At 42.7% G+C, this 27447-nt stretch overlaps 1 protein-coding gene across 1 annotated transcript in view; it reads left to right on the top strand.

The window, feature by feature from the left end:
• The first annotated feature begins 1355 nt into the window (after window positions 1-1355).
• Window positions 1356-27447, top strand: part of Tex26 (testis expressed 26) — a 31698-nt gene continuing 5606 nt past the window's right edge. Inside the window, exons 1-6 of the mRNA XM_015483958.2 lie at window positions 1356-1466; window positions 6185-6269; window positions 11327-11477; window positions 14148-14304; window positions 24451-24627; window positions 26578-26739. Of these exons, the coding sequence (XP_015339444.1) occupies window positions 1406-1466; window positions 6185-6269; window positions 11327-11477; window positions 14148-14304; window positions 24451-24627; window positions 26578-26739 (793 nt within the window). The 5' untranslated portion in view covers window positions 1356-1405. The remainder of the gene's footprint in view (window positions 1467-6184; window positions 6270-11326; window positions 11478-14147; window positions 14305-24450; window positions 24628-26577; window positions 26740-27447) is intronic.

Consider the following 27447-nt stretch of genomic DNA (forward strand, 5'->3'; position numbering starts at 1 on the left):
GGGCTGTTGTCGATTCCTTCCTAAACTGTTGCCAGCGGTCCCAGTGTGTTCCTTCGTCTCCTCACAGGAGTGAGTGGTGGCTCTGTTCTAACCTGGAGCTTTTCAATAGTTCTTCAGCACCGACTATGTGTCAGATTACCAGGGAGTTGCCAAGAATATGAAAATAAAGGAATTTCCTCATCCAGTTAAGCATCCCTAACACACATGGGAGTGGAAGGCACCACTCAGTCGATGGGGGATGTGGAGGAAGAACAAATAAATTGATAGTCACAAAGCACTATGATGGGTGCCAGGATCTCATGTCCTGCTAAGGAGATCTGTGACACATAGGTCCCCTCCCCTTGGTCTCTAAGCACATTTTTCACTGGCTGCTTTCTCCCCTGATTTGTGAGCTGGGATACTATGGTTTGGCTCTGAATAGTGTCCCCCATCCCCAGTTTCCTGGTCTCCATGGTGGTGCTCTTGGGACTTTCAGGAGGTGGGATCTAGTGGGAGGTCCTTAGGTCTTTGGGTGATCTGTTCCCCAGAGGCACTGTAGGACTGCTGTCTCTTCCTCTGTTTCCTGGCTGGACACAGGATTGCTGGTTCTGACATCCACTCCTGCCATTGGCTTTCCCAGCAATAAGGAGATACAGTAAAGGGGCACCCTTGCCCAGCCTGTTCTAGGCCTTTGAAACCTCCAAAACCATGAGCCAAAATATACCTCTCTTCATAGGTAGCCTTAGTCAGCCATTTCCTTGTAGTAACCTGAAACTGACGGATACCCAGGATGACCCCTTGAATAGCATGGAACATCACAGAATCGATGCTTCTCAGGCCCCACTGGTGATTTAGTCAGATCCATGACATTTCCCCCCCCCATTTGCTTAAACTGAAATCTATGAATAGATGAAAATTATCAGTTGAAAGACTGACATTCTAGCAGTTGGAGAGGCTGAGGCAGGAGGATGGCAAATTCAAAGCCGGCCTCAGCAAAAGGGAGGTGTTAAGCAACTCAGTGAGACCCTGACTCTAAATAAAATATGAAATAGGGCTGGGGAATGTGGCTCAGTTGTCAAGTGCCCCCTCCACCCCCCCCAAAAAAAGTCTGACATTACTTTCTGTTTAATTTCTTCCCCCCTTTTTTGTTTTCTGTCCCCAAATACACAACACAAGAATTGGGAGAGCTCATTGCAAGATCTATACAAATATACGGAAGTAAGGTATCCACAGGAGAAGAGGCAAGGATTAGCTTTCTGCATCGCATCTTTGCGCCGGCCTGGTCTAGCCATCTGGGTCTCCCGATTTAAGTTGCCCAGTACCAGACCTGCGTCTCCATGGCGACGCGTCACAAAGCAGCCGCGTGCCGCCTGCAGAGCCGAGTAGGGCTGGAGCCTCAGCCCGGCTCCACTGTCTCCTCGGCAGGATGGCCCAGCCTGAGTTCATGGCTTCGTGCCCCTCTTTAAACGACCACAAGCTCCAGCCAAGTAAGATTGTCTACCCTGCCTGTCTGCAGACAGGGTTGGGGTCTTTCCTGGGGAAGGGGTAGCGTCCAGCCAAGGGCCTTCGATCTTTAAGGGTGTTGTCTCCCTCTTGGGGATGGGCCCCACTGAGGGACTAGGGACGGCTGGGGAGTCGGGGAGAATGACCATGTTCATGACCTTGTCCCTCTCCAGCCCTTCATACTTGCTGCTAAACCTCCTCTTTGACCTGCCGGTACTTCTTTCTAAAACATCCAGGACATGCCTGCCTAGGAAGGGACCCTAGGGTCAAAAGCAAAGAAGGAGCAGAGAGACTGGGACTCTCAGAAGAGAACAAGATGGGCTTGAGCCCCGCCCCCATGGAGGATCTGGGAAACAGCCAAGAAATAGGGTTTGTGGTTTGGGGGAGCTAGGTGGTTACAGATGGAGCTAAGGTCTTCAGCCGCACCTTCTGAGTAGGACCATTTCTCTTTCAAAGAGACTCTGTCTGTAAAGATGGGGAACTCTGCATCCTCCTTTTTGCTCCCAGATGCAGCAGGTTACCAGCTCAGCTTTTCGTGTCTGCGGGGGGAGAGCCGCTCTAGCTGTGACGCTAGTGGCATGATTACTGTGTAGTCAGCTACACCGTGGCCTTTCCCTTGGCAATAATGGCCTGTGGCTGCTGTCTAGCTGGGTAATTGTGGCTGCACGCTGGCTCCAGAGCAGGGAGGAATTGTTCAACTGCAAATTCCCTAGAATTGTGCTCCCGTGAGAGTGAGTGAAATGTGTACTTTCATTTCAATTCATTCTTTGTAAATGAAGAATAGAAAGAGGAAATACTTAATTAGCACAAAAATATCAAATATACTCAGTTTCCATATAATGTCAAGGTAAGCAGAGAGGAGAGAGAAATGCTTTCCCAGGATTCCTGAGGGGTCTCCTTTTAATTTCCTCTTCCTTTTCTAGCTATGCTGTCTTGGTTTCTTTCATTGTCTCCTCTCCCTGTCCTTGGCTGGGAAATGCCAGAGTCTTCCAAGACTTTCCTTGCGAATTTGCATCCTCCACGAGTGGCCATATGCTGCCATAAAATTTTAAGTGCTTCATAAAGGTGCCTGTGACTCTATTCTGTCTCTAACTTCGATCTTTCTTCCAATTTCCAGACCAAACTATCCAGCTTTCTGCTAGACTGTTCCATTCGGATGTCACAGAAAGGCCTCTAATTCAACATGTGCAAAATTATACTCCTTTCCTTCTCAAACCTTCCAGGCTTTGAGAGACCGGTTAGGAGGAGGGTCCCAGCTTCTGAAATCAGAAGCGGAGGCAGCTGCTTTGATATCTCAATGTGATCACCAGATTTCTTTGATTTGGCCATCAAGTTTTCCTTTCCATGGGCAGGTCTGACTCTTCCCCTCCAGTGTGGGGTCTCTGAGAGCCTCTGTGTGCTACTCCATCTTCCACTGCTAGGACATTCACCTTCTAAAAGGTGGGCTTGATGTGGCACTGCTCAATTTTGGTCTAAAAACAGGATAAAGTGGTTGACAATGATGGTTAACTGCTGATGAGCAGTCTCTGTAGACTGGACACTCAGGTGCAGTTTATTAATTTCTCATAGCTGCTAGAACAGAACCACAAACTAGTGGCTTAAAATGACAAAAATTCATTCTCTCTTGGCTCTGAAGGCCTGACATCCAAAATCAAGGTGTACACAGGGCTGCAACCCCTCTGGAGGCTCCAGGGCAGAATCTTTCCTACCTCCTGCTTCTGCTGGCTGTCAATATTCTTGACTTCTGGATACATCAATGTGGAGGTCACATTGCCTTCCTCTTCTAAGGACATTTATAATTGCATTTCAGATCCATGAGTATGATCCATGATGACTGCTTTATTTTGCAATCCTTAATTGCATGTGCAAAAATCTCTTTTCCAAATAAGGTCAGATTCACAGATGCACATATCTTTTGGGGGTCCATCATTCAGCATACTACAAGCATGTACACTTACCAATGCCTTTAATCCTCAAAATAAGGTAAGGTTAGGATTAATAGATGTCATCAATACCTGCCTTGTCCATCAGAATAAAACAACATAATATATATGGAAATACTTTGTAAAGTATAATACATATACATATTAATTATATTAGTTTTTTAATATTTTCAAAGCTTTATAAATTTATTTTCATAACTGTGAACACCTTTGGTCGGTCCTAAGTTGAGCAGAGTAGGCTTAGGCACAGGGGGCCCCACTGAATTATCCTTAGTCATTTCCTCTTTATTTCAAATTTGCGTTTGAAATTTGCTGTCTCGGATTCTCATTCTGCCTGTTAAATCAGCCAAGAACATCTTTAAGTTTCCCTGTCAAACTTCTACCAGATAAAATACAAGTTCAGAAAGCTGTCTATGTGGTGAAATCTCTCCTTGACCTGTCCTTGCTGTCCCCTCTTCTCCTTTGAGGAAGAATCACATGCTCCTCATGGTTCCTGTGACACACAATCTTAATCTGATGTTCATAGGATACATAGCTCCTCCACTAACTGTTAAGTTCTCCAAAGCCAGGACAAGATGTGTGTCCCAGTGCGGAGCACAGGACCTGGTCCATGGGAAGGCACAGGAAATGAGAGAGGAAGGAAACTAACAGCAAGACAGAAGTGAGAAGGGTAGAGGGAAGTGTGGTCTCTGCAGAGATCCTTCCTGGTCCTCCTAAAAGCCCAAGGCAGAGGTTCCAATCAAACTAAGGGAGGCTTCTTTAAGAGCAGCTACTCAGGATTTTGTTCCCCTTCTCCACATTTGCAATTCTTTTCACAAAGATCATTTAAATCCACTATTGGAATAAAATGCTTTCAAGCCTAAAGTGATTCCCACCAAAGCAGGAGTCTCCAAGGATAATGCCAAGGCAAGAGTTCTCCCTCAGGGATGCTTCTGGGTGGACGCGAAGCTTAAACCAGTGTGAAGGCAGCAGGGAATAGTCACAGATGAGCAGATCCCATTCCCTGCCTGGGGCCAGGGCCTGTTAAATTAAAAACGACCTGGCTGGGAGAGATGGGGAGATGAATACTAAGAAGTCCACAGATGACAGAAACCGTTAATGTTTAGCCAGGGCTTTCTATGCTAGGCAGGAGGCAGATAGCTTTTAAGAATATTGGGAAATTGAAAGATAAAAGGATACTTTACTGTCATTTTAATAGGATACAGGCTTGGAAACAAATTCAGGCAATGGGAATAGCTCCAGTATTCTTGGGATGAGATGATGAGATCCTAGACAGTACCTATTCAAAAATTAGAGACATTCCAACCCAGTTATTTATGAAATGTAAAAAGCAACAGGTAACTGCCCAGATATTAAAAAAATGAGAGAATGAGTAAATTTAAAATATATATAGTAGCCCCCACTTATGCACTCCCAGTGCATAGCCCTGGGTAGCGCTGACTCTATACACGAGCATTGTGATACTGCAGCTACATGACTTAACGTGCAGGTAGTGCATACGGTGTGGACACGCTACACAAAGGGGTAATCACATTTCCAGCAGGATGGAGCTGGATGGCATGAGATTTCATCATGGTGCTCAGAATGGTGCACGATTTAAAACTTCTGAATTGTTAATTTCTGGAATTCTTCATTTCATCTTTTTGGATTATTGGTGTTGATCACAGGTATCTGAAACCATGAAAAGTGAAACTACAGATAAGGAGGGACAACTGTATTCTCAAGTAATTTGGTGATACCTTGTTAAAAATAGGAAGTTGGGGTAGATCGGCTTGGGTGCTGCTAAATTCTCAGCTGGTATCTTTCTGGAGCCATCGACAGTATTTGCCATGGATGATTCCTCCCTCCTTTGGAAGCACTTTCTTCTTTGGGCTTTCAGGACACCACATGCTCCTGGTTTTTCTTCATGCCCAACTGACTGTATTTTTCTCTGGCTGTTCTTCTTCTTGACCTTCGAGTGCCCAGGCTTCAGCCCTGGACTTCTCTTCCAACTCCACTCTGTCCCTCAATGCTCTTACCCACGCACCTAGTTGTCAATAACTTTTACACCACTGAATTTTACAATCATTATTACAAAGGGTGAATTTTTATTACATTATTATTATTATTACATTATTATTATTATTAATAACACCATTATTACAAAGGGTGTTTTTCCCCCAAGACACTGTTCGTCGGGACACTTGGTGTAACATGAGCCCATTTTTGTAAAACACCCGTACACGTAAATCCTCATGTGATTGCATATACAAGTATGGAGAGAAGCAGACAGGATTGTTAACACGGCCTAGCCCAGAAAAGGATAATGAAGGGTGGAGAGGAAAAGCAAAGAGGTGCCCGGGGTAAGAGCTGGCATGTCTAATATGAACTCCTGTGTATAAAATCATTCCGTATGTGCACAGATATACCTGATGTAATGGAAATGGGTCACTAGAAAGCAATAATGAGCAAAGATAGAATTTCCAAGGACTTCCTCCTTCATGGATTTTTATGTTTGGCTTGAATTCTTTAAAACAGCGGGTGCGAATGCTTGGGGAAAACAATAGGCCATTCTTATTTTGAGATAAACTCAGATAATTAAGTTGTGCTTCCCTTCTCTCCTATTCCAGGCCACCACTTGGCCTTTATGGCTCTTTAGACTCTCATATAAAATCACTATCCAGAAGGTTCCTGTCTTTTGAGAAATTATTTTAATTGTGCAACATTCAAGTGAGATGTTCGGGTTCACCCCACTGAAAACGGCTTTATTGTCCTTTCAGCAGGTGGTACCGACTGGGATTCTTATGCCACCAGGATGAAGACAGATTTCACCCGCAAGACAGGAGCAGTGCCCGCTTTGATCCGGTAGATCCCCCTTCAGTCAGCCCGACAGACACTCGTGGCTTTGTTCACTTGTCTTTTCCGATTCAGAATCCTAAACAAATAGAGCAACTGGAGAAGGCTTATAAAAATGCAGTGGAGTAAGGCCATTGTGCTCACGGCTCCCCTCCAAGCGTCTTGAAAGTTCCTCCTCTCAAACAGCAGCCAGACCTCCCACAGGACCACCGAGAAAATGGCCCCACTAGTTCTTTATGATGTTACTGCACATTGTGTTTACCACTGACCCAGCATTTAGGTTCATTGACGACTGTGCCACCTGAGCACCACGCATGAATCAAAGCCACTCCCTGTTATAGAAGCAGGCCTCCACGGCTGAATGAATGGCTGAGTGGATGAATGAATGCTTGCTGTCCCTACTGTCACCAACACTCATCTCTGGAAGCTGAAGGAAGGGCACAATCCCCCTCTCCTTACCTGCACTCCTCCAGCTACAGCAGTGTTGGCTTGCAACTTCTCCACTCCCACCCAAGCTGAGGGCTGTGGGAATTTCTAGCCACCAGCTGCCTCTCTGAGCTCAGCAGGAGGGGAGTGCCAGGATATCCCTTTAATTGCGTCCCTGTTAGGTAGGTGTGAAGTTGGAAGGAGAGCCTTCCTTGCTTGTGTTGACTCTGTGAATTGTTTCCCAAAAGGAGGATCTTTTCTCCTTGCAAGTTCAAGTTAGTGAGAAGTCAGATGAATTAGGGGCACGTCCAAGCCAAGGCTGACCCTCCATAGCTCTGCCCCACCCTCACCCTCAGGCGAGTAACAAATCATCCACAGCTCAGTTTTATTGGTGGAACGGGACTGATGATCCCTAAGGGAGTGTTTTGAGGAGGAGGACACAGGTAAAGGACTAACACAAGGGGGTTACTCAGTAATTTTCTTTCATTTCCCCTAGTAAAATATGATAGGCTCTCAAAAGTGCCAAGCTCCCAGACTCCCGATTTCTGAGTTACTGGTTATCCCACGGGGCCACAACTAACTCCTTAATTGGGACATTTATCATTCGATTGAAATAAATTTGCCAGGTTCACAGGCGGTAACAGTTTTCTAAAGAAGAAGCATTTGGGTTAAAAGCCAAAAATAAAGATGTACTTGGAGAATCTAAGTCAGTGATTTTCAAACTCACATTTTTTTTTAAGTTCTCATACATTTAAATAGCTGCAGAAAATAAAACTTCCAGTCCATCCTAAATATTGACATTTTAAAATAAAAATTTTAAATGCAACCAATGCACAGTCTAAATTCCCTAGCAAATTAATACTCATTAGGATTCTTTTTAAAAAAAAAAAAATACTCAAACAAGCTCTTTTTTGAAAACTCATTTCATTCCTTTTCCTTCTTCCACTCCACTTCCTCAATAGAATTTTCCCCTGCTATAATATATTTTTTGCTCGAAAGCAACTTACTGTCCACTCATAGTTCTTTGCAACTGTTTCAATATTTTAGTTGAAGTGAATTTTTAAACATGCTATGTGACTTTAAGTATCATCATCATTATTTTTAGTACCCAACTGCTCAGAGCAATAAATAAATTACAATGTTAATAATAATAATAATACTAAATACAAAAATTAATTTTTGAAACTATCTATTTATGTATATATTTTTCTTTCCTTTTTTTTTTTTTTAGATGAGGTCTCCCTGTGTTGCCTAGGCTGGCCTCAACCTCCTGGACTCAATCCTCCTGCCTCAGGCTCCCTAGTAACAGGGAGTCTAGGTGTGCACCACTATGCCTAGCTTAGAACTGCATCCTAAGAAGATAAATGGGCAGTTTTGCCTTCAGTTAGTTCATGCATCCAATTGTGAGTGTTATTATTTTTAGAATGACCCATATGTAGCATCAGTTTTTCTGTTTGTTTTCTTTTTTCCATTTTATAGGTGTTAGACTTGAGAAAGTTTATTCATATATATGAAAAGGAGCTTCAGCATAGCAGTGTCATCCAGTGCTCTGAACTTTTTTTTTTTTGTAGTAATAGGTAGGTATTCAACCCAGCGGCATTTTACCATTGAACCACATGACCAGTCTTTTTTTTAAATTATTTTTTTTATTTGTTATTTTGCAACAGGTTCTTCCTAGCTTGCTTAGGATGACCTTGAACTTGTGATCTTACTGCCTTAGCCTCCTGGGTAAATGGGATTGCAGTTGTGTGCTACTGAACCAGGCTCAGCACTTTGAACTCTTTCTTTGTTTTTGCTGAGTCACAAATCACAAGGTGATTTTAATGATGGATCCTCCTCCTACTTGGTGGAGTACTCCTCTGATTTTATTGAAATCAAGTAATGAGATGATTTGTCATCCACTTATTGAGTTGTTCCCTATTTCAGTTTCTGAGAAATATCCCAGAAGGCATGGCTTGAACAAATGACCATTAAGTTACATCGTTACCCTCTCCCTCGAAGGTAGCTAGCTTGCTTAATATTATATGGTTTGGAACACAGAAACATTAATTTCAATAAATGTTTTCCAACACAATATTCTTTGTATAAAAGACTTTTATCATCACTTACTTTAAATATATTCTTATCAAAATCTTGGAGCTGAAGATTTAGCTCAGTTTATATCGCCTATAACTAGTTGGTTAAGTCAGTCCTATTTGTCAAACCAATGAGCGAAATTTGGTTCACTCCCTGTCAAAACCTACCTACTCTTTCAGTTCATATAAATGTTAATATATGTTTTGAGGAATGTTATGAAAATAACTGAAAAATAAATTATTGGATATATCTTTTATAGGGAAGGTTATAAAAATAGGGGAAGTAACAAAAGATTCAAGTCTGATAAATTAATTATATCTAAGTAACAAAAATAATGCATAAAATGTGCAAGTTACCTGTGAAGCAAGGGGTCTGATAAATATATGCTTTTTTTTTTTTTAAAGTTAAATGTGTTCTCATGTCTGCAGAACTCTGGTGCTTGACTTTCAATAATCATTATAGTCACATGTGAAAGGAAGAGTTTCATTGATTTCATTAGACATCAGGCATTTCCTATGCATTTAATGAAGGAAAAAGTTATACAGTGTGAAAATTAATTGGTCTGACAAGCCAGCATATGTTTTTACTTACTGTTAAGTATTTTATTTTTAAATAATTTTTTACAGCATAAAAGGAAATAAGGATTGGCTACACTGGAGTAAATATTTCAAAAATAAGATTTAAATACCTTACTAAGTGATGAATACAAGATCTGGGAAAAAAAAAAACCCACAAGATTTTAATCTACCAGTTTTACCCAGTAATCTTTAAAAAGTGTGATGTCCCAGAAAAGACTAGTTATATTTAAAGCGATCATCATCACCAACTTGTACTGCTTCCCCACTCGACGTGCTTTTCTCTCCAGCTAATGACATTTCCCAGGGATTTTTTTTTTTTTAAGCTGAAAAAATGCTTATCTTTAAGTACATGAGGAAAAAAGCCATTTGGAGCATTCTACATGCTCTTAGAGCCTCTCCCTGAAGATGGATGAGTAGTTGGCAATTAGTAGGAGACAGAAAACTGGGCAGGACTTTGAAGCACACCTACCAAAATCTATAACACCCCACACAGGTGGCGATACCCCGGTTACAGCACGATCCCTCACTCTGCAGAAACTCCTAGATAAGACAAGCCCTGGACAAGGGTGTGGAGCTCCAATGACCAGGAGGCGTCTCTGAAATGGCTCTGGCCAAGCTGCCCCTTGGGCATACCCCTTTGCCTCTCTGGAGGCAATGCACCCTAGAAAGATCCTACTGATAATGTAGGAAAGAGAGCCCTGGGAAAGGGGCGTGGTAAAGAAGGAAAGGACTTGCTTACATAGTCAGCACACCCCCCACCCCTGCCACCGATCAGGCAGACATAATTTAGGAAAAAAAATATTGAGAAATTGAGATCTGAAAACTAATTCCTTTAAAGCTATTTCTGCTGTGTCTCTTTTGGAGAATCTCCAGTTTATATCTGAATGACAGGAAAATCATCAATCATCCAGATGTGCCCAACTTCCCAGATGTTTGTTTCTTTCGAACACATGAATCTGCTCAGACTCTTAAATTTTTTTTTTTTAAAGTCAATGTGAACTATTTTAAACACACACAAAGGAATAAACACAATCACCATCTATGACAATAAACATACTGGATTTTGTCAAGATAAATTCAAGGCATATCATTTTAATTCTGAATATTTTCTATGTATCAAAATAGAATCCCAAAATCGGATGCTTTAAAAATATAATTTCATTATTTCATCCTCAAAAAAATCAGTCCCTTAGTATCGAATAACCAGTCAGCAATCAGATTTATTCCAAAAATTTGTCTCAAAATTTTCAAAAGGTTTGAAGTAGAATCCAAAGTCCACACATTACTTTTGGTTATTATGTCTCCTTTCTCATTTAATCTACCTCTGCACTTTTTTTTTCCTCCCTGACCATTTTTTTTTTTCTGAAGAAACAGAATCATTGTTTGGAATTTTTCTGATTCCATCCCCATCGTGTGTTTTAAAATATTTCTCTTCTCTTCCATTTCTTGTAATTCAATATTCTGCAGTCTTCATTTGATTCAGATTCCATATTTTGGCAAAAACATTTAATAGGTGCAGGTGAGTATATTCAACCAGAAGTACATAATACCCAGTGAACCCCTCCTTTTGAGTTCTTGGTGACATGGCTGATCATTGCCTAGATGCATCATTTCATTCAGGACTTGCAAGCCAAAAAATGAACATCCTAATTTGCTTCTTTTTGTCTCTGTAATTAATCTTTTCCTTACCAACTATGTGGTTAGATTGAAGTAATTTTTGTCTATGAGAGTATCTTTAAAAAATATAGTAAACTTAGGTTGTTATTCTTAATTTCATTTTAGATCCCTGTACATTTGCTAAAGCCGTCCTAAGATTGTCACAGAATTGTTTCTTATCAGGGGAACCCTCAAATTAAATTATATCTGGCATCAAGTCTTAAGTTAACCCATCTTTAAAAAATATATCATTAATCAAATGGTTTGACATGTGCACTGTTGTGAGATTTGGCATTTAATCCCTTACTCTATTTTCTACTTTTTTTGTAGTCAAAAAAGTATCAGAAGATTAGGATATGCATATGCACTTAGTGATCCCATTCTGAATACACAATACAGTGACGAGTACGTTTGGAAATCATATTCTAAGGAAAATACCATAAAAAATGGGTCTTCAAGAGGATTAAGGAGACACAAAAAAGTAAGCCAATCAAGTAAGATAATAGCACTATATGTGTCGAATTTAATACTGCGTCAACAATCCATGAGAATAAGAGTTTGAATACGTCACAAACACTCTTCACTTTCTTCTGTGATGAGCTATATGGTCCTCTGGGACAATCTCCTTCCTACCTTCTCATCTTTATTTCTAACTATCTTTTCTCTATCTCTATTTATTTCTCTGTTTTGTTGCAGAACATTTTTATCATCCCAGAAAACAAAACAAAACAACTCATGCCCATTAAAGAGTTACCCCCCGTCCCCCAAAAAATCCCTGTCACCTTCCCCTTAGAAACCACCTATTTGCTTTCTATCTCTATGAATTACCTATTCTGGATAGTTTACATGTGGAATCATACAACAGGTGACCTTTTGTGCCTGACTTCTTTCACTTAGTGTAGTATTTTTGAAGTTCACCTATGGTACCAGTACCATAGAAGTACCAGTACTTTCTGTGATTGAATACTATTGTATGAATAGGCCACAATTTATTTGTCCATACCACCCTGTTGGATGTTTGGGTTGATTCCACCTTGTACTATGGTGAATAGTGCTGCTATAAATAGGTATGCACAAGGTGTTTTGTGCTCTCTCAAACCTCCCTGACTTTTATCACTTTGCCTTCCTCTAGAAAAGCCTTTTCCTCTCTACTAAGGAGCACTGCCCTATATTTCTTCAAGGCTCATTTTAAAAAGAGCCATCTCCCATCCTCTGCCGGAAGAAAAATAACCATTTTTTCTGCTGTTTTCTTGGCACTGTACACCCTTCTTCCATCATATAAGACAATTCTCAGTCATAATAAAAGGTTTCATTTACCTGATACCTAGGATGAGGCTCTTGCATGCATTGAAGCGATGACAAAGTGGTAGAATGGACAGTATTTGATGACTAAAGGGATGTGAAAGATGAAGAAGAAAGAGGGAGGAGGATGTTCATATTTCTCTCTCGGAGGCTGGGTGTGTGCTGACGCTGTTTTCTGAGCTGGAACAAGGTGGAAGACCAGGTTTGATGGGGAAAGGAATAAGAGGGAATGGGAGTTCTGGTGAAGATCTGTTCGGTAGACAGGCAGCTGCACATAGAGGTCTGTAGCTCCTGTGAGTGAGAAGCTGGAGAGGTAAACTTGGGAATCCTTAGAACACACACACATACCCCATCTAACTTGGTTCCTCATGGCATCCATTCATTACCATCTATATGTGTCTTAAGTATTTTCATTAAAATCCTAAAATAAATATGAGAGAGTTAATTACAACATTATGCCGTATTTGTATGCATATACATACAAATAGGCATATAATTTCCATTTATCTAAGTGCTATCCAAGGCTCTCACCCTGAGAGGTAGCATGGCTGCCTCCCTGTGTTCTCTCAGCCAATGAGAGCTGGTGGCCGACTGTCCTTTGTGCTCTCAGCCAATGAGAACTAGTGTTATAGATGGTCCTTTGTACTTTGAGCCAATGAGTTTTGGCAAACCAGATTTGTTGATCCTACTGATCTGGTCACTGAGCCTCAACAACTGTTACCAAAGAGAAATAGCAATATAATTTCAATATCATTTCCCATGATCTTGCTGAACACCACTTAGAGAATGGTCCAGGAGATGCACCCTGAATCTGAATCCTAAAGGCTTTTTAAATGGCACTGTGGGTATGTAATCAACAAAATCCAGACTTGGAACCTCTATGCATCAATAGCTGCTTCAATAGATGCTGGCATATTTACAATTGGTTTCTTCAGTAGATAAATGATAAGAGAAAGAAGGGGATTAAGAGGGAACCTGAAGATTAAAAGGGACTTAAAAGATAATTTGGAACAGTATGTATATATAACTATTCCCAGGAACTTGGCCAAAGAGAAGGGTTTCTTTACAAGGTAGAAGAAATAAAGACAGCTACCCAGCAGAGAGGAAGACACTGAAGTTTCTAGAAGTGAGGGTCGCTGGAGTGCTGGGCTGGAGCACACTACAAGGAACTGGATCTAGCTACCCAAGTGGGTTGGGTCCTGCTGGCAGCACTGCAGATACTCTCATCAGAGATGCCAGGGCAGGTGTGGCAGATGGGAGTTGGTGTGCAGAGCTTCTCTCCTGACGGCTTCCATTTTCCTAGGGAGCTAGGGAGTGAGGTCATGAAAGAGGAAGATGGCAGCAGGGAGTGCAGGTTTCAAGTTTTATAATCATAGAATTGCTTTGGAGGTAAAGAGGAGACAGTGCCTTTTCTCCCCTGACCCCTACAGGTCTCTGCCTGTGAGTCAGGGTTTCTCTATGGGATGTTTCTCTCTGGGACTACCAAGGGGAAAGCAGCCACTTGTCTCTGCTCTTTTGGGAACAGGTAGCCATAACTAGAATAGTATGGGTTTTCTCCTTTTTTTGGTCTTATCTGTGGGAGAATTCTTTTTAGAAGCACATTTTTTTTGGTGCTTGCAATCACATTTTTTTTTCATCAGTGTGAAAAGTCAAAGAAATGCACAAGTATCTGTGCTACAGCTAGGTAAACTAATGGATCCCATTAACAGGCTCCTTGCACTCAGGCAACCAGGGAGTTCTAACTGGATATAAAGGATTTCAGAGACTATGTCCACACCAGTGCTCCTATTCTTGATTCCATTAGGTGAATCTGTATCAGTTTTGTTGAAAATTGTATTTGCATTGATAGGGCTACATTGAATGGACACTACCTCCAGAGCAACTAAGTGAGACAAGAAGGGGCTGCGTTCCTTGGAAAATTCCTGCTTCTATGGAAGAAATTAAGAAGGCAATAGCAAATCAGTTTGTTTCCCACACCAAGAGAGATTTTGTGGATCTAGACAAAGGTAAACGTGTTTGTTTTCCTCTGGAGCCTGATCATGTTCTGGTCAATGAGTTGCAGTAGTTAGCCGCATGGTTGTGGTCCCTTCCCTTGAGGAACTCACAATCTAGACATGAAACAGGAAATGTCATGTGCAAAAACAGTCAAGCATAAACAGGTGCATGTTTTAAGAAATGCAGGTTGCTGTGGGCACAATATAAAACATCATGAGATGGTGAAGTGGGAGGTAGAAGTGGAGGTCAGGAAAGGCTTCCCTTCTGGACCTGAAGGGTGAAGAGGAATGAGCCAGGTAAAGATGTAGGGGGGAGAGTGTCACTTTTGTCTTGTGAAGGCATAGAGGAACATTTGAGGAACTAAAAGGACTTCATGTGTAGAGATGAAGTCAAGGGCAAGTGGGAGGAATGAGAGAAGAAATCAACACAGGCAGAGAGAATTCAGTTTGAAAGGGCGGTGTACAGGAGTTTATCCCAGGAGCAATCAAAAGGTTCATATTAGAGTGGCGATATAGTTCAGATGTAGACTCTAGCATGAAGGGGGTGGTCCTACTGAGAGGAAGGAGGCCACCAAGAGGTTGTCAAAACAGTCCCTGGGGGAGAGCGGTGCCTGAAGCAGGGCTGTGCAGTGGGGATGAAGGAGTGGCACCAGCAGGATGATGAGATGGGCACTTCAGTCCACATCATCATGGTGGAGGATGGTTTACCTGTTTAAGACAGTGTACCACCAGTGTCCACTCCAGTGTCTGATTCATCATAAGCATGAAAAGAAATATTGGTAGAACAAATGAATGAACATAGGGTTGAGTGACTGATGGATGAAAGGGATAAGGAAGTCAAAGGAGCCAACTGTCTGACTGAGGATGGGATGGGATGGTGTGGTACCTTTTGTAGACAGGTATAAAAACAGTAGAGGGTTAAGCAAGGCCCATTTCATTTTCTCTGTAGGTAAGAGGTAGAGTCTAGCACTCTCTTCATGCTGCCTCCTAGAAAAACACATGCCTCTTTCTGGAATTGAACTTTGGCTATACAAATCTTCCCCTGCAAGAATCCAGATTCTCCCATGATTCACTTGGCTCTGCCCTTAGGATTCTGTAGCTGGAATAACATTTGCCTTGGTTTTCTGTAGGGCAAATGGAGATGATGCGATAACTGTCGCCATTTCTCAGGGGCCTGAAATCAACTTTGTGGAGTCAGACCCATTTTCCAGAAATGAATATATACCCATACAGTGCAATTTTGGTCTTTTATATAGGCAAGAAATTTGCTTCATGAGAATTCATGAAAATTGATCGTAGGTATTTTAAAACTCTTCCCTCTAGTGGAGAATGCAGTGCTCTCTGATTGGCTGCTCCAAGCCTTGTGACAAAATGGTGGTTGGAGCCTGGTGCTCTCCCACCTCTTTGGTAAGAACACATGGCCCTGAGGAAGCTTGACAGCCATGTGGATTTTAAACATAAACTGAGGAGCACGGAGGGCCCCCATCTCCCTGAGACTCTGGAAGGCAAGGGAGGATCACAATGCCTATGTTGTCCTCTGTCTCCACCTTCATTCCTGCCCCCTCTGTCTCAACAGCTCAGTCCACCCTGGAGAACTCAGGATGCTCCTCCCCTCTCCCTGAACAGGAGCTACTCTGCTCCAGTTTTCTGGCTTTTCCTCCTAAGTCACCTTTCCGTCTCTGGTCGTCCTTGTCCACCCCCCACCAGCATTTACTTGGCTCTAGTGCAGTGTTTAAAATACCAAACAAGAACAAGAGCTTTTCCTGACTCACATCTCTGTTTGGCAACTGTGCATTTCTCTGATTCTCTTCACAAAAACTGCTAATGTTTACTCTAACCCCTTAGTTTTTCATAATTTAACACATTGAATCTTCATAACAAGCTATGAAGTTATCACCCCCAATCAAAGATGAGAAATCTGACTCAGAGGGGGGAAGCAACCTGCCCATGATCACCCAGCTAGTGACAGGTGCAGTCTAGGATATGAACCCTGGTAGTCTGGCTCCCCTTGTCAAAACCACATCCCTAGCTGGGCACACTGGTGCATGTCTATTGTCCTACCTACTCCAGAGGCTGAGGTGGCAGGATTGCTTGAGTCCAGGAGCTCGGGGCCAGCCTGGGCAATATAGCAAGACCCCATCTAAAACAACAAAGCAAACAAAAACAGGAACATCTAAGTTTAAGTCTTTCAGAGTTAAATTATATATGCTATTTCCAATTCTTAACTTGTTGATCACTATTTTTAAGAATTAAAAGTTATTTTTATTAAACAAATACATGCATATATTTAAGTGGTTACTCAGACATATAAAGAAATCACAATGGTTCCTGACCTGCCACTCTCCACCGACACCCTTACCTGCCATTAGTGATCAATTTTAATCCTCTTAACAGTTTCTTCTTATGTGATTCCCCATAATTTTAAATACTGCTGCTATTTTTAAGTCACCAATTTTAGGCATTATTACTGATCCTGCTGTAGGTAGTGGAGGATCTGGTACTATAACTATTTCTCTTTCCTCCTCCGTTCAGCCTTTCAGTGGAATTATATTCCAAATTTTTGGTTACATTATATCATTACTGCTTACATTATGATTATAATGACAGGACGTATTATGATCACATAATATGATATGATTATGTAACATTTATCACTGAGCCAGTGTGTATTACATGATTATTATTTTTTTGTTTATTTTTACCATTTAATATTTGACTTTGTTTCCACATACCTCATTTTCTATGTGCCTGTCACTATTTTTTTCCCCAAATATTTTGTCATACACTTGCTGAGATTTTTTCCAAACAGTACGTTCTGTCCATTCTAATAGTTCTCCTGGAGATCCTCTGATCCGCCCCCCCACCCCTCTCTCTGCCATCATTCTCCTCTAATCTAGGCTAGTTGAGATTAGTTAGTCTAACCATTAAAATATATGCCTACATTTATTTAATGAAAGTGACTTTTAATTCTTAAAAATAGTGATCAACAAGAATTGAAAATAGCATATGTAATTTGACCCTTAAAGGAATTTTAACTGTGAAAGACATAGATGTTTCTATTTTTGTTTGCTTTGTTTTTTTTTACATGGGGTCTTGCTATATTGCCCAGGCTGGTCCTGAGCTCCTGGACTCAATTAGTCATTCAGTAGGTTTGCCACCCAACTGGGCCCCAGGACCTTCTTTTTCATCATTCTGGAAATTTTCTTTTGTATCTTCCCTGCAATAGATCCCCTGTTTCCTGAGTCCACATCTTTCTCTTTCTTATCCTCCTTTTATTTTGCTGAAGCACATCTTCCAGTAACTTCCTACGAACAGGTACAAGGGAGAAATGTTTTTGCCAATCTGGGAAAGTCTTTTTTACTTTGCTACATCTGTTTGATAGTTTGGCTGGATATAGATTCTGGGTTGATGATTATTTTCCCTCAGAACACATTCTTCCAAATATGTTCTAGCATCTAGGATACAGAAGACTGATGCTATCTTAATTTCTGATCCTTTTGTATTTTTTTCTTGGAAACTTTTTTAAAAAGTTCAGAGCTTCTTTGGCTCAGTTTTTCAGAAGATAAATTTCTAGTTAGGAAGTGTTATGGCTTGGATATGAGGTGTCACTGGAAGGCTCCTGTATGAACGCAGGAATGTTTGAAGTGAAATGATTGAATCCTGAGAGCTGAAACTCATCAGTTCCTCCTAGTTTGAATGGACTGGCTGATACCTGCAGGCAGGTGGGGCATGAGTGGAGGAGGTGGGTCACTGGGGGTGTGCTCTGCAGGGGTGCATCTTCCCTGTGTCCCCTTTTCTCATCTCTTTCTGTTTTCTAATCCCACTCTGAACTGAGCAGCTTTCCTCCACTGGGCTCTTCCCCCATGATGTCCTGCCTCCTCTTGGGCCGAGAGCAATGGAGTTGGCCATCTGTGGACTGAGACCTCTGCAACTGTGAGCCACAAATAAACATTTTCTCTTCTAAGTTGTTCTTGTTGGGCATTTTGGTCACATCGATGCAAAAGCTGACTAAAACAAGAAGTGTCTTGTCTTAGTCACTTTTCACTGCTGTGACTATAGGACCAAATCAGAACAACTGTGGAGGAGGAAAAGTTTATTTGAGGGCTCATGGTTTCAGAGGTCTGAGTCCACAGAAGGTTGGCTCCATTCCTCAGGGATGAGGTGAGGCAGAACATCATGGTAGAAGTGAGTGGTAGAAGGAAGCAGCTCACATGATGATCAGAGAGCAGAGAGCAAGAGTCTCTACTGCCAGATACAAATATGCACCACAAAAGCCACACCCCAATTCCCACCTCCTCCAGCCACACCCTACCACTTTGATTACCATTCTGTTAATTCTTATCAGGGGATTAATTCACTGATCACGTTAAGACTCTTATAACCCAAACACTTCTCCTCCGAACCTTCTTGCATTGTCTCACATGTGAGCTTTTGGGGGACACCTCACATCCAAACCATAACATGTCTTAACTCATTTTCTGCTGCTGTACCAGAGTACTCAAGACTGGGTAAATTATAAACAAAGAAGATTTGGGGCCGGTGGTTCTGAAGGCTGGGAAGTCCAAGATTAGGGGCTGCATCTGGTGAGGGCCTGCATGACCATCATAACATGGTGGAAGGCATTGCATGATGAAAGAGCACATGAAAGCAAGAGAGGAAGGGTGGCTTCCAAATTTATCAAGAGTCCACTCCTGCAATAACTAACCCAATCCCCCATAATCTTATTAATCCCTTCTGCCCTTGTGATCTAATCACCTCTTAAAGGTCCCACCTCTTAATACTGTCACTGTTGCAATTACATTTCAGTATGAATTCGGAGGGGACTTTCAAACCACAGTAGGAAGGGGCCGTCATATGACTGCATGGGTTAAGAAGGTGAAGCAAGGACCCACTCTGCATCCAAGCTTCCAGCCAGGCCTCTGATTCCAGTCCTGAGCCTCTCACCCTGTCTTCCACGGTAGCTGTCATATCCAAGTCTGAGCCTGCTGGAGTTCCATAGAGTGGGTTAGCTCACTTATCTGTTATTTCCTTCTGCAGTTCCTAGGTTTCCATTTCCTCTGCTTTGCTCATTCAGTTACTGTATCTTGTTTGCTCTTCAGCATCTGGCCAAGTGTCAACATTTCTCACATACAGTCACTCTGGTGACGTTTGGGCATGGACTAAATGCAGGAATACAGTGGAGACAATCCACTGGGTTCAATGTGAGATACTGCTAACCCTTTGAATTTTCAACCCCCTCCAGGTTGGGTTTTGTCTCCATCCAGTTATTGAAACTCCTCTTGTCAAGGTGCTTGATGGCCTTTCATTAGGATCTTCCCATTTGTGTCTTTCCCAGCCCGTGAGCAGCAGTCAGTATTGCTGGCCACTCGCTCACTCTTGGAACACCTTGGGACACCCTTCTCTTTGAACTTCTGTGTTGTCACCTTCTCCCTGTGGTTTCCTATTTCCTGTCTCTTACTTTCTGGTCATTTGTCCATTTGGTATCTGCTAGAGGTCCTGATTCCTTAAATAGCAGCTATTCTGGACTCCCACACTCGGGTCTCTCCCCCAGACCTCTCAGTTCCATATATTTGGAGAAGTCTAGGAGGGTCCCAACACATGGCCTCCTTTCCCTCAACTGATCTTACTTTACCTGTTGGACCCTCCAGTCCCTCCACCACGAGGCAGATGGATGATCTTTAAACATCTAGACTGGATCCCGTTATTCTATGGCTTCTTTTCACTGACTTTCTATCACAGTTTGAATAAAATCCCAGTTTCAGTTCCTTCTGTGGGTTCCTGTTAGGCCTTGCTTAGTTCCTTACCTTTGTTTCATCCCCCTCATTCCTGGGGAATCCACCTTTTTTAGGTCCTGAAAGATGCCAACTTCCTTCCCCTTTGGCCAGTGCGTCTTCCCAGCTCTTCCTGAGGCTTTGCTTTTCCATCCCAGCTTCAGCGCCACCTCTCCCATGAGGCCACCTTTTACTTCTTTATCTGAAGGGACCTTGGTCTCATTTCATCTAGCCTGTTGCACTTTGAAGTCATTTGTCCCTGATTCTTGTCTTGTGTTGTTCTTGTTTTACTCCTTCGTCTCTGATGCAGTAAGTTGCCCACTCGGGGCTTAGTGCAGGGCCTGGTGGATGCAAGAAGCCCAGGACGTATTTGTTGAATGTCAGAGAGAATATATGGGAAATGCCCTTCTTGAGATTATAGATGGGCATGGGGTCAAAAGACCAGTGTACCTGCAGATAAACTAAAAGGATCCAGGAAAAACATTGGAAATGCCAGAATTCTTCAAGATGTGTTTGGGTTTTCATCAAAGTTGTCCATTCGGCGAATCACCATGTCCCCCAAGTGCTAGCAAATATTCAGGACCTGTCAAGACTCCCTCCTAAATTTCTCAAATCCATCTGTTTCTCTTGCTGCCCACAGTCCTGCCTTAGTTACCGGTGTCTACCTTGGATGACCTCTGATCCAATTCCCTTTTCTAGTTCCTTCCCCCAACCCACTGTGCATACTACAGTCACAGTGAACTTCTGGAGGTGAAAACCAATGTCACCTAGGCTTTTCATCCCTTATCCCTTTAGGGACTCCCCCATAGTCCTCCAGACAGCAGCTAAATGCCTTAATCTGAATAATGGATACCCTTGCCCCTGTCCAGCCTCCCCCCAGCCTCCCCCCGCCTGTCCCCACAACCCTCTTGAGACTGCACTGCCGCCCACACTCTCCGCAGCCTCCTCCTGCCTGCACATGTTGTTGCTTCCTGTGCAGAGTGTCCCCCTTCCTCCTGTCAGCATGTCTTCTCACCACTGGAGTCTACACGCAGGTGTCATTTCTGTCCTGGAAGCCTTCTCTCGTCTCCAGTTTTGTCTCAGTGGCTGTCCCACCTGTTTTCCTAGCCCCATTCTAACCTCTTTTGGAGGATTTATCACATAGTATTGCATTTATCACATAGTATTGCAGTTATGTTCTGTGTGCTTATTTTCTCTAAGACTTTAAGCTTCTGAAGCACGGGGACTGTGTCTTAGCTTGGTATCCTCATTATTGAATATTGAATTAAGGCAAATGAATGAGAAGTACCAAAAGGTGCTTTTTTGTATGTTGTTTGGTGGTACCTGGGGATTGAACCCAAGGATGCTTCACTGTTGAGCTATACCCCCTGTTGTTTTCATTTTTAAAAAATTTTGAAGCAGAGTCTCACTGAGTTGCTCAGGCTGGTCTCAAATTTGTAATCCTCCTGCCTCAACCTCCCAAGTTACCAGGATTATAGGCACATGCCACCATACCCAGCAAGATGCTTGTTTTCACATTCACACTTGGAGAACTTGGCTTTGATGAGTTAGAACAGTTGGTAAAGACCCTAGAACCATATCCCACTTGGCTTTAGAGTATTGCTGCCAATGGTCCTAATTGTTTTGAATGTTCCTTGCTCTACATTACTTTTGGCTTGAGCCTTTCTGCGGAGGTCTACCTGATCTAAATGGGCCGGTTTCCTTTTTTAGGGAAAATTTACTGGTTTTCAAGTGGAAAGAAACCAAAGGGAACTGAGCCTCTGAGGAGCACAGATGACCCCTTGGGAGAGGCCTTCAGCCAGCTTAGCTCTGGATCATGGTTACCTCATCTGTCTCTACTTCAGCACCAGGATGGGGGGCTTCAGTCATTCATTTGGCCCCTATGTATGAAGAACCTCCCTTCTTAGTAATGCCTGAAGGAGCTCATTAACAAGAAATTTTTATAAAGACAACAAAAGTATTAGCTGAGAAACACTAAGCCCAGGCTACGGAGGAAGATTACACAGTCGACTGGGAGTTACCTTACACATATATCACAGAGGCAGTTGCCAGAGTGTGGTTCAAAAGACATTAAGTGCTAATCCATAACAATTATGTTTCCGGTTGGTTTTTGTCATTCACTCATAAATTTAGTAAATATTTAATGAGGTCTATTAATGTGATAAGTACAGAGAATAAATGAAGAATAAAACTTAATCTCTGCCTTCAAAGGAACTTAAAGTATGTGTAGGTCCTGAGTTGTGCCTTTTCTAGGTCCTCATCTCCACTGATCCCACTTCTGTGCTGGTCCATCCTGGTCCATGTAAAAAGACCTCCAAGACTCTCCCCAGCCAGCTCCCAAGTCACTTCTCCATGTCACCCTCAACTCCCCCTCCTGCCCAGGGCGCCCTGCACTCTGCCAGCCACACACCAGGGGCCCACTGTATGTTTTGCCCCCATGTTGGCCCTTTGTCAGGGCCCCTCCCAGGGTCTGTCTGCCATTCGTCTTCCTCCTCTTTCACTCTTCTCTGGGCTTCCGTGGCACCCTGTGCAGAGCTCTGACTCAGTGATTCCTAAAAACACGGGGAGTCTGTTCACAGTGAAGAGCCTGGCACTCCCACTTCGGGAGCTGCTCAGGTCTGAGATGAGGATCTGCAGGGATCTGTTCTAGAAACCCTTCCCTGGAGATTCCGACATCTCCACAGTTCCTCCTGTTGTGGTTGCAAGACTTATCGCGTCCCATATCTATTGGTCCTGGAGATATCTCTTTAATCACACTGGTTTGGGGTTGTCTGAAGGTAGAACAATGACTTCATTATTAATCACCTTGGCAAGCAGCACAGAACACATCTGGGGAATGAAAACATTTGCTATTGAATGGTTGCCCTGGGGGACAGGGAGAGAGACACAGGCATGATGTATTTCAACATAAATTTGTTTTTCTCCTATAAAGCTATTAGTAAATGGCAAAAAACAAGTTAGAGATGCAAGTTACTGGGAACAATACCAGATGGTTTTCCAAAGTATCTCCATGGGCAGTTTCTGAGGTCATTTTGAGGCTGTTGAGCACCTGCATCTTTTTTCTCCTGGGTCATCCAAAGTTAGAGGCAGCTTGGTGCAATGAACTTCACCTTTGCTGGTCTAGACAGAGAGCTTATTTTTAAAAAATCAGTATTTTAAATGTTGTCATGTGCTGGTAGATGCAATAATGTATCCTTTGATACACAGTGTAGACCAGTAGATGCCATTGTATGAACCCTTTGACATACAGTGTTTATTAGAATTTTATTTGGAAAAGACCTATTGAAAATTAATTTTCAAGAGAATTGAGTTTAGTGTCAACGAGCATTTCCACTGTTTAGACATTGCTCATGAAACCCATCTTTTTAAATCTTTATCTTTCTGAATAAAGATGGTGTTTTATAATATGCCCCCGAACTAAGGCTTTGCCAGCAAAACTGAAGGGTGAACATAACTAAATGAGTTGGCTTGTGGCTCCTCTGTCATGTTTGTGAAACTCATGTTTAATCAGTGCTTCATTTAATGATGGTATATTTAATGAATGTTTTTAGTTAGATTATTATTTCAAACAAATAATGTTATTATCACTAATAACAATGATGTCCCCTAGCCCTATACCAGATAAGCTTTCAATGGTTCTTTTCCATGTGATGAGGATGACACAAACCACCCCATCTGGGGTTGTTAGGTTAAGCAAATAAAAATATAAGCTGACGGGCTGGGGGTGTGGCTCAAGTGGTAGTGAGCTCGCCTAGCGTGCGTGAGGCACTGGGTTCAATTCGCAGCACCACATAAATGTGAAATAAAGATACTGTGTCCACCTAAAAACTAAAGAAATAAATATTTAAAAAAATAAAAAATATTTAAGCTGCCCAGTTAAATATGAATAATGATATATAGTAGATAATGATTTTTACATACTTATATAGTAGGTAATATATTTTTACATACTTATATGAAAAAAGTATTCATTGTTTGTCTGAAATTCAAATTAAACTGGGCATCCTGTGTTTCAAATGGCAACATGAGTCATATCCAAAATTTTTGTCCCTTCTCCCGCTCTGCCCCTCGCCCCTGCTCCAGAGACTGGCAGGGGGATAATCAACGCCTTCTGTGCTCACAGAGCAGAACAAGGGGTACTCTAAGGGGCAGACAGATATATTCACTAGGGAGCATACCCTACCTTCTGAGAAAGCAGAAAATAATTTAAGTTTTCATAAAAAGCACACTGACCATTCTTCTAAATACAAGAGGCGTGTGTGTGTGGGGGGGAGGGGTCTGTCTGGCAAATTGGAAGCTATTGCCAGAAGCAAAATGGAAAGAAATGCTACTCAGAAATAGGTTACAAGGAGTGTTTTTTTTTCTTCCCTTTTCCATTCTACCCCAGCTCAGGAGATTAAGAACAGTTCTCCGGTGTGTGTAGACTGGAAAAAGTACCTTCCCCAGCCCCCAGACACTGAATTTCGACGGAATTACCAAATTCCAGCTAAAATTCCTGAGTCGCAGGATTTTAGCTTCCGATATGGATGCTACTCAAACCTGTCAGTTGCTTCTAAAGGTCTAGGTAAGTACACCTTTGGTTTTAAAAATGACTCCAGAGATCCTGTAGATACCACGCAAGGCTTGCTCCCTGGCACACACGGAAGCCGGTACCATGGCATAGGTCTTTGAACAAAGAGAGAAATTTATTGTAGATCAGTCAACAAGGGGGTGGGAGGAGGCCTACTCAGATCTGTCTCCCTAATGGCCCTTAGCAAAGGAATTGAAGGGACCCGGGGTGAGGAGTAAGAGGGCTGCCTGGGTGTAACGCGGAGTCTTTGTGGAGCAGTCTGCACCCTGCACACCAGGCCAGGTGTAACTTGTGGGTGCTTTGTGATTGGGCCACTTCCCGTCTCTCCGTTATTCTTATCCATCCTGCACCTGCCATCAGAGCCCCTGGGTTCTAATTGCCATCGATGAGGCTGGGTTCCCTTTCTTCAGGTTTCACTGGTGGCAGACTTTGGGTTCCTCTTGGCTCTCGAGGTCTGCGCCTGTGTCCTGAGAAACAGCATACACAACAATTTTTAGAAATGGGCAGTTGCTGTTTTTTGTAGCCCAGTTTCACTATCCCTTTGCTCCAAGATTCCTTGATGCAGCAGCCCCGGCAGCCAAATTTGATAATGGTCACAGGGAATGGCCATGATCCTGGCGGGCAGTCCGAACCTTGCTGGGTTCAGAGGGCATCCTCCCTCCCTCCAGCGTCTTCAGATTTGGCACTCATCTGCTTGAGTGTTCTTGGGCAATCCCGAAAGTGTTTAAAAGTTCAGTCCCCTCCAAGGTATTGGTTAAGAAGAAAACTTGGTGTCTTCTGAAGAAGAATTGGGACCAGATAGTCCCTGAGACAGAAGAATTGCAGAATGGAAGCCTAGCATCCTGGGGCTAAAGGGTAGTCCAGAAGTTACCTCGTCTAGAGCCTCAGGGCACACGTGAATTGCCTGCACCCCATCCTCGCTGAGGGTTGACATGCCTCCCCGCCCCATTCAGGGTAGTGCTCCATGTTCCAAGCCTTGCACTGTTCCCATAGCTGGAATATTCCCTGCTAAACTTCTAGTCATTGATTCTGCTTCTTTTCATGGAGGTTAACTAGTAGCAGAAATATATTATTCTATAAAAAGGTCATCGTAGAACTTCTTAGTCTTCTTCTTTTCCAGTTAAAGCATTTCCAGACCTTACAGACACTCATCTCAGGAAGGAGCATCAAAACCCCTCAATAGTTTGGTCCTTCCATTTGGCCAATGGCCCCTTTAATAGACTGGAAACAGTATGGAAAGTGTTTCCAAGGTTTACCAAAAACTTGAGAAAGTTGTAGGAATTGGATTTTTGTATCACGTCTTCATTTTAAAAACATGTTAGCTCCATAAGGTATCAGAATCCACATTAGAATAACAATATTCATTATCAAGTGTAAGTGCCTTGGGGTTGCCCGCACCTCTTACCTCTCCTGGTCTGAACGGACAGGACAGTGAGGGCTGGCTGTAAATATCAATGTTCTTCCAAACCGCTCATCCCAAGACTGATTCCCAGGCCACCGGAAGGAGGTCTCTTAGTGCACCAACCCAGGTTTGCACAGGACATGTCCTGAAAGACAAAGGTGTTTCTAGGAAGGTGGTTGTTTATTAACCTGGTGGTGCCCACTGCCATCCCAACACACTGACCTGCATATGAGCTCACGTCAGAACAACTTCTTTTCTGAAAACAATGGCCAGACTCGACCTTCTGGCCATTGCGTCCCCCCATCCCTCCCTCTTCTAATGGCAACAGTCTGGAAGTCTCAGCAGCTTTGTGCAGCTCCTAGTTACTGGAGGAATCAGACTCACACAGCGCCTTAGTTTCCAGCGTCATGAAGTATGCAAAGTGATGCAGAGTGACCTCCAATGGCAGTCAGGGTTGCCAGAGGCAGGTTCTAACAAGGGGGACAAGAGTTCTCTGCTTGGGTGACAGCCGCTGCGTCTGTCCTTCCCTTGTGTTTCTGTAGTCCCTTCGGTGCTACACAGCTACATGAGGACCCAAGAACGTACAAAGAAGCAGACCACTTACCAAAGCGACTACGGGAAGGACCACCTGGACTTCTTAATGATCTTGAACTCCATCACGCCCTGGCAAATCAGTAATTACCTTAAGACTGTTTCTGACAAAGGTAAGATGGAGTCTAAAGTTTCACATTTCATTCACAGATCGTAGCACATTGCTTTATACTAAAATAGCAATTGTCCCCATTTCTAGCCATAAAAAATTGCTTTAAAAAAATCCCCAAGTGTAGAGTAAACCTCAACCTATTGAAAACTTTTTCCCTAAGAAGAGGCCCCAGTGACTTCATTCCCACTTATTAAAAAGGAGGTAGAGCTTTTCACTAATTCCCAACCCATTTTGCCTGCAGTTGAATTATTCCAGAATGGCTTCTCTTTTTTCTTCCAGCTAATTGATTTCTCTAGAGGATGACTGTATTATCTCATGTTTTGTTTATTTTCCCCCCACTATTTCCAATTTGGTGGCACATTTTTGTGACAGCTGTTGACAGTACCTGAGAACCTCCATTATTCACACCTGCCAAAGAGAGCCATTCCATTTTCAGGATGGCGTCGTTCCTCCTCTTCATAACACTTACCCATACCCAGGCTGAGCGGGGGTGGGGTGGGGATGGATTTGGGAACATCGCAGGGGTAACTGGTTGTCCGACTGAGTGTGTATAAAATATGAACTTGGGGACTGAAGGAGTGTGAGGAAGCAGAGCTCTTCCCATAGCTCCCTCTGTGAGGGGTCACAGGCCCCGTTTAAATACATGCCCCAAGACGGATGGATATATACATATATATATATATATATTTTTTTTTTTTTACATGAACTA

Source organism: Marmota marmota, unplaced genomic scaffold (assembly GCF_001458135.2).
Source record: "Marmota marmota marmota unplaced genomic scaffold, marMar, whole genome shotgun sequence".
Lineage (NCBI taxonomy): Eukaryota > Metazoa > Chordata > Mammalia > Rodentia > Sciuridae > Marmota > Marmota marmota.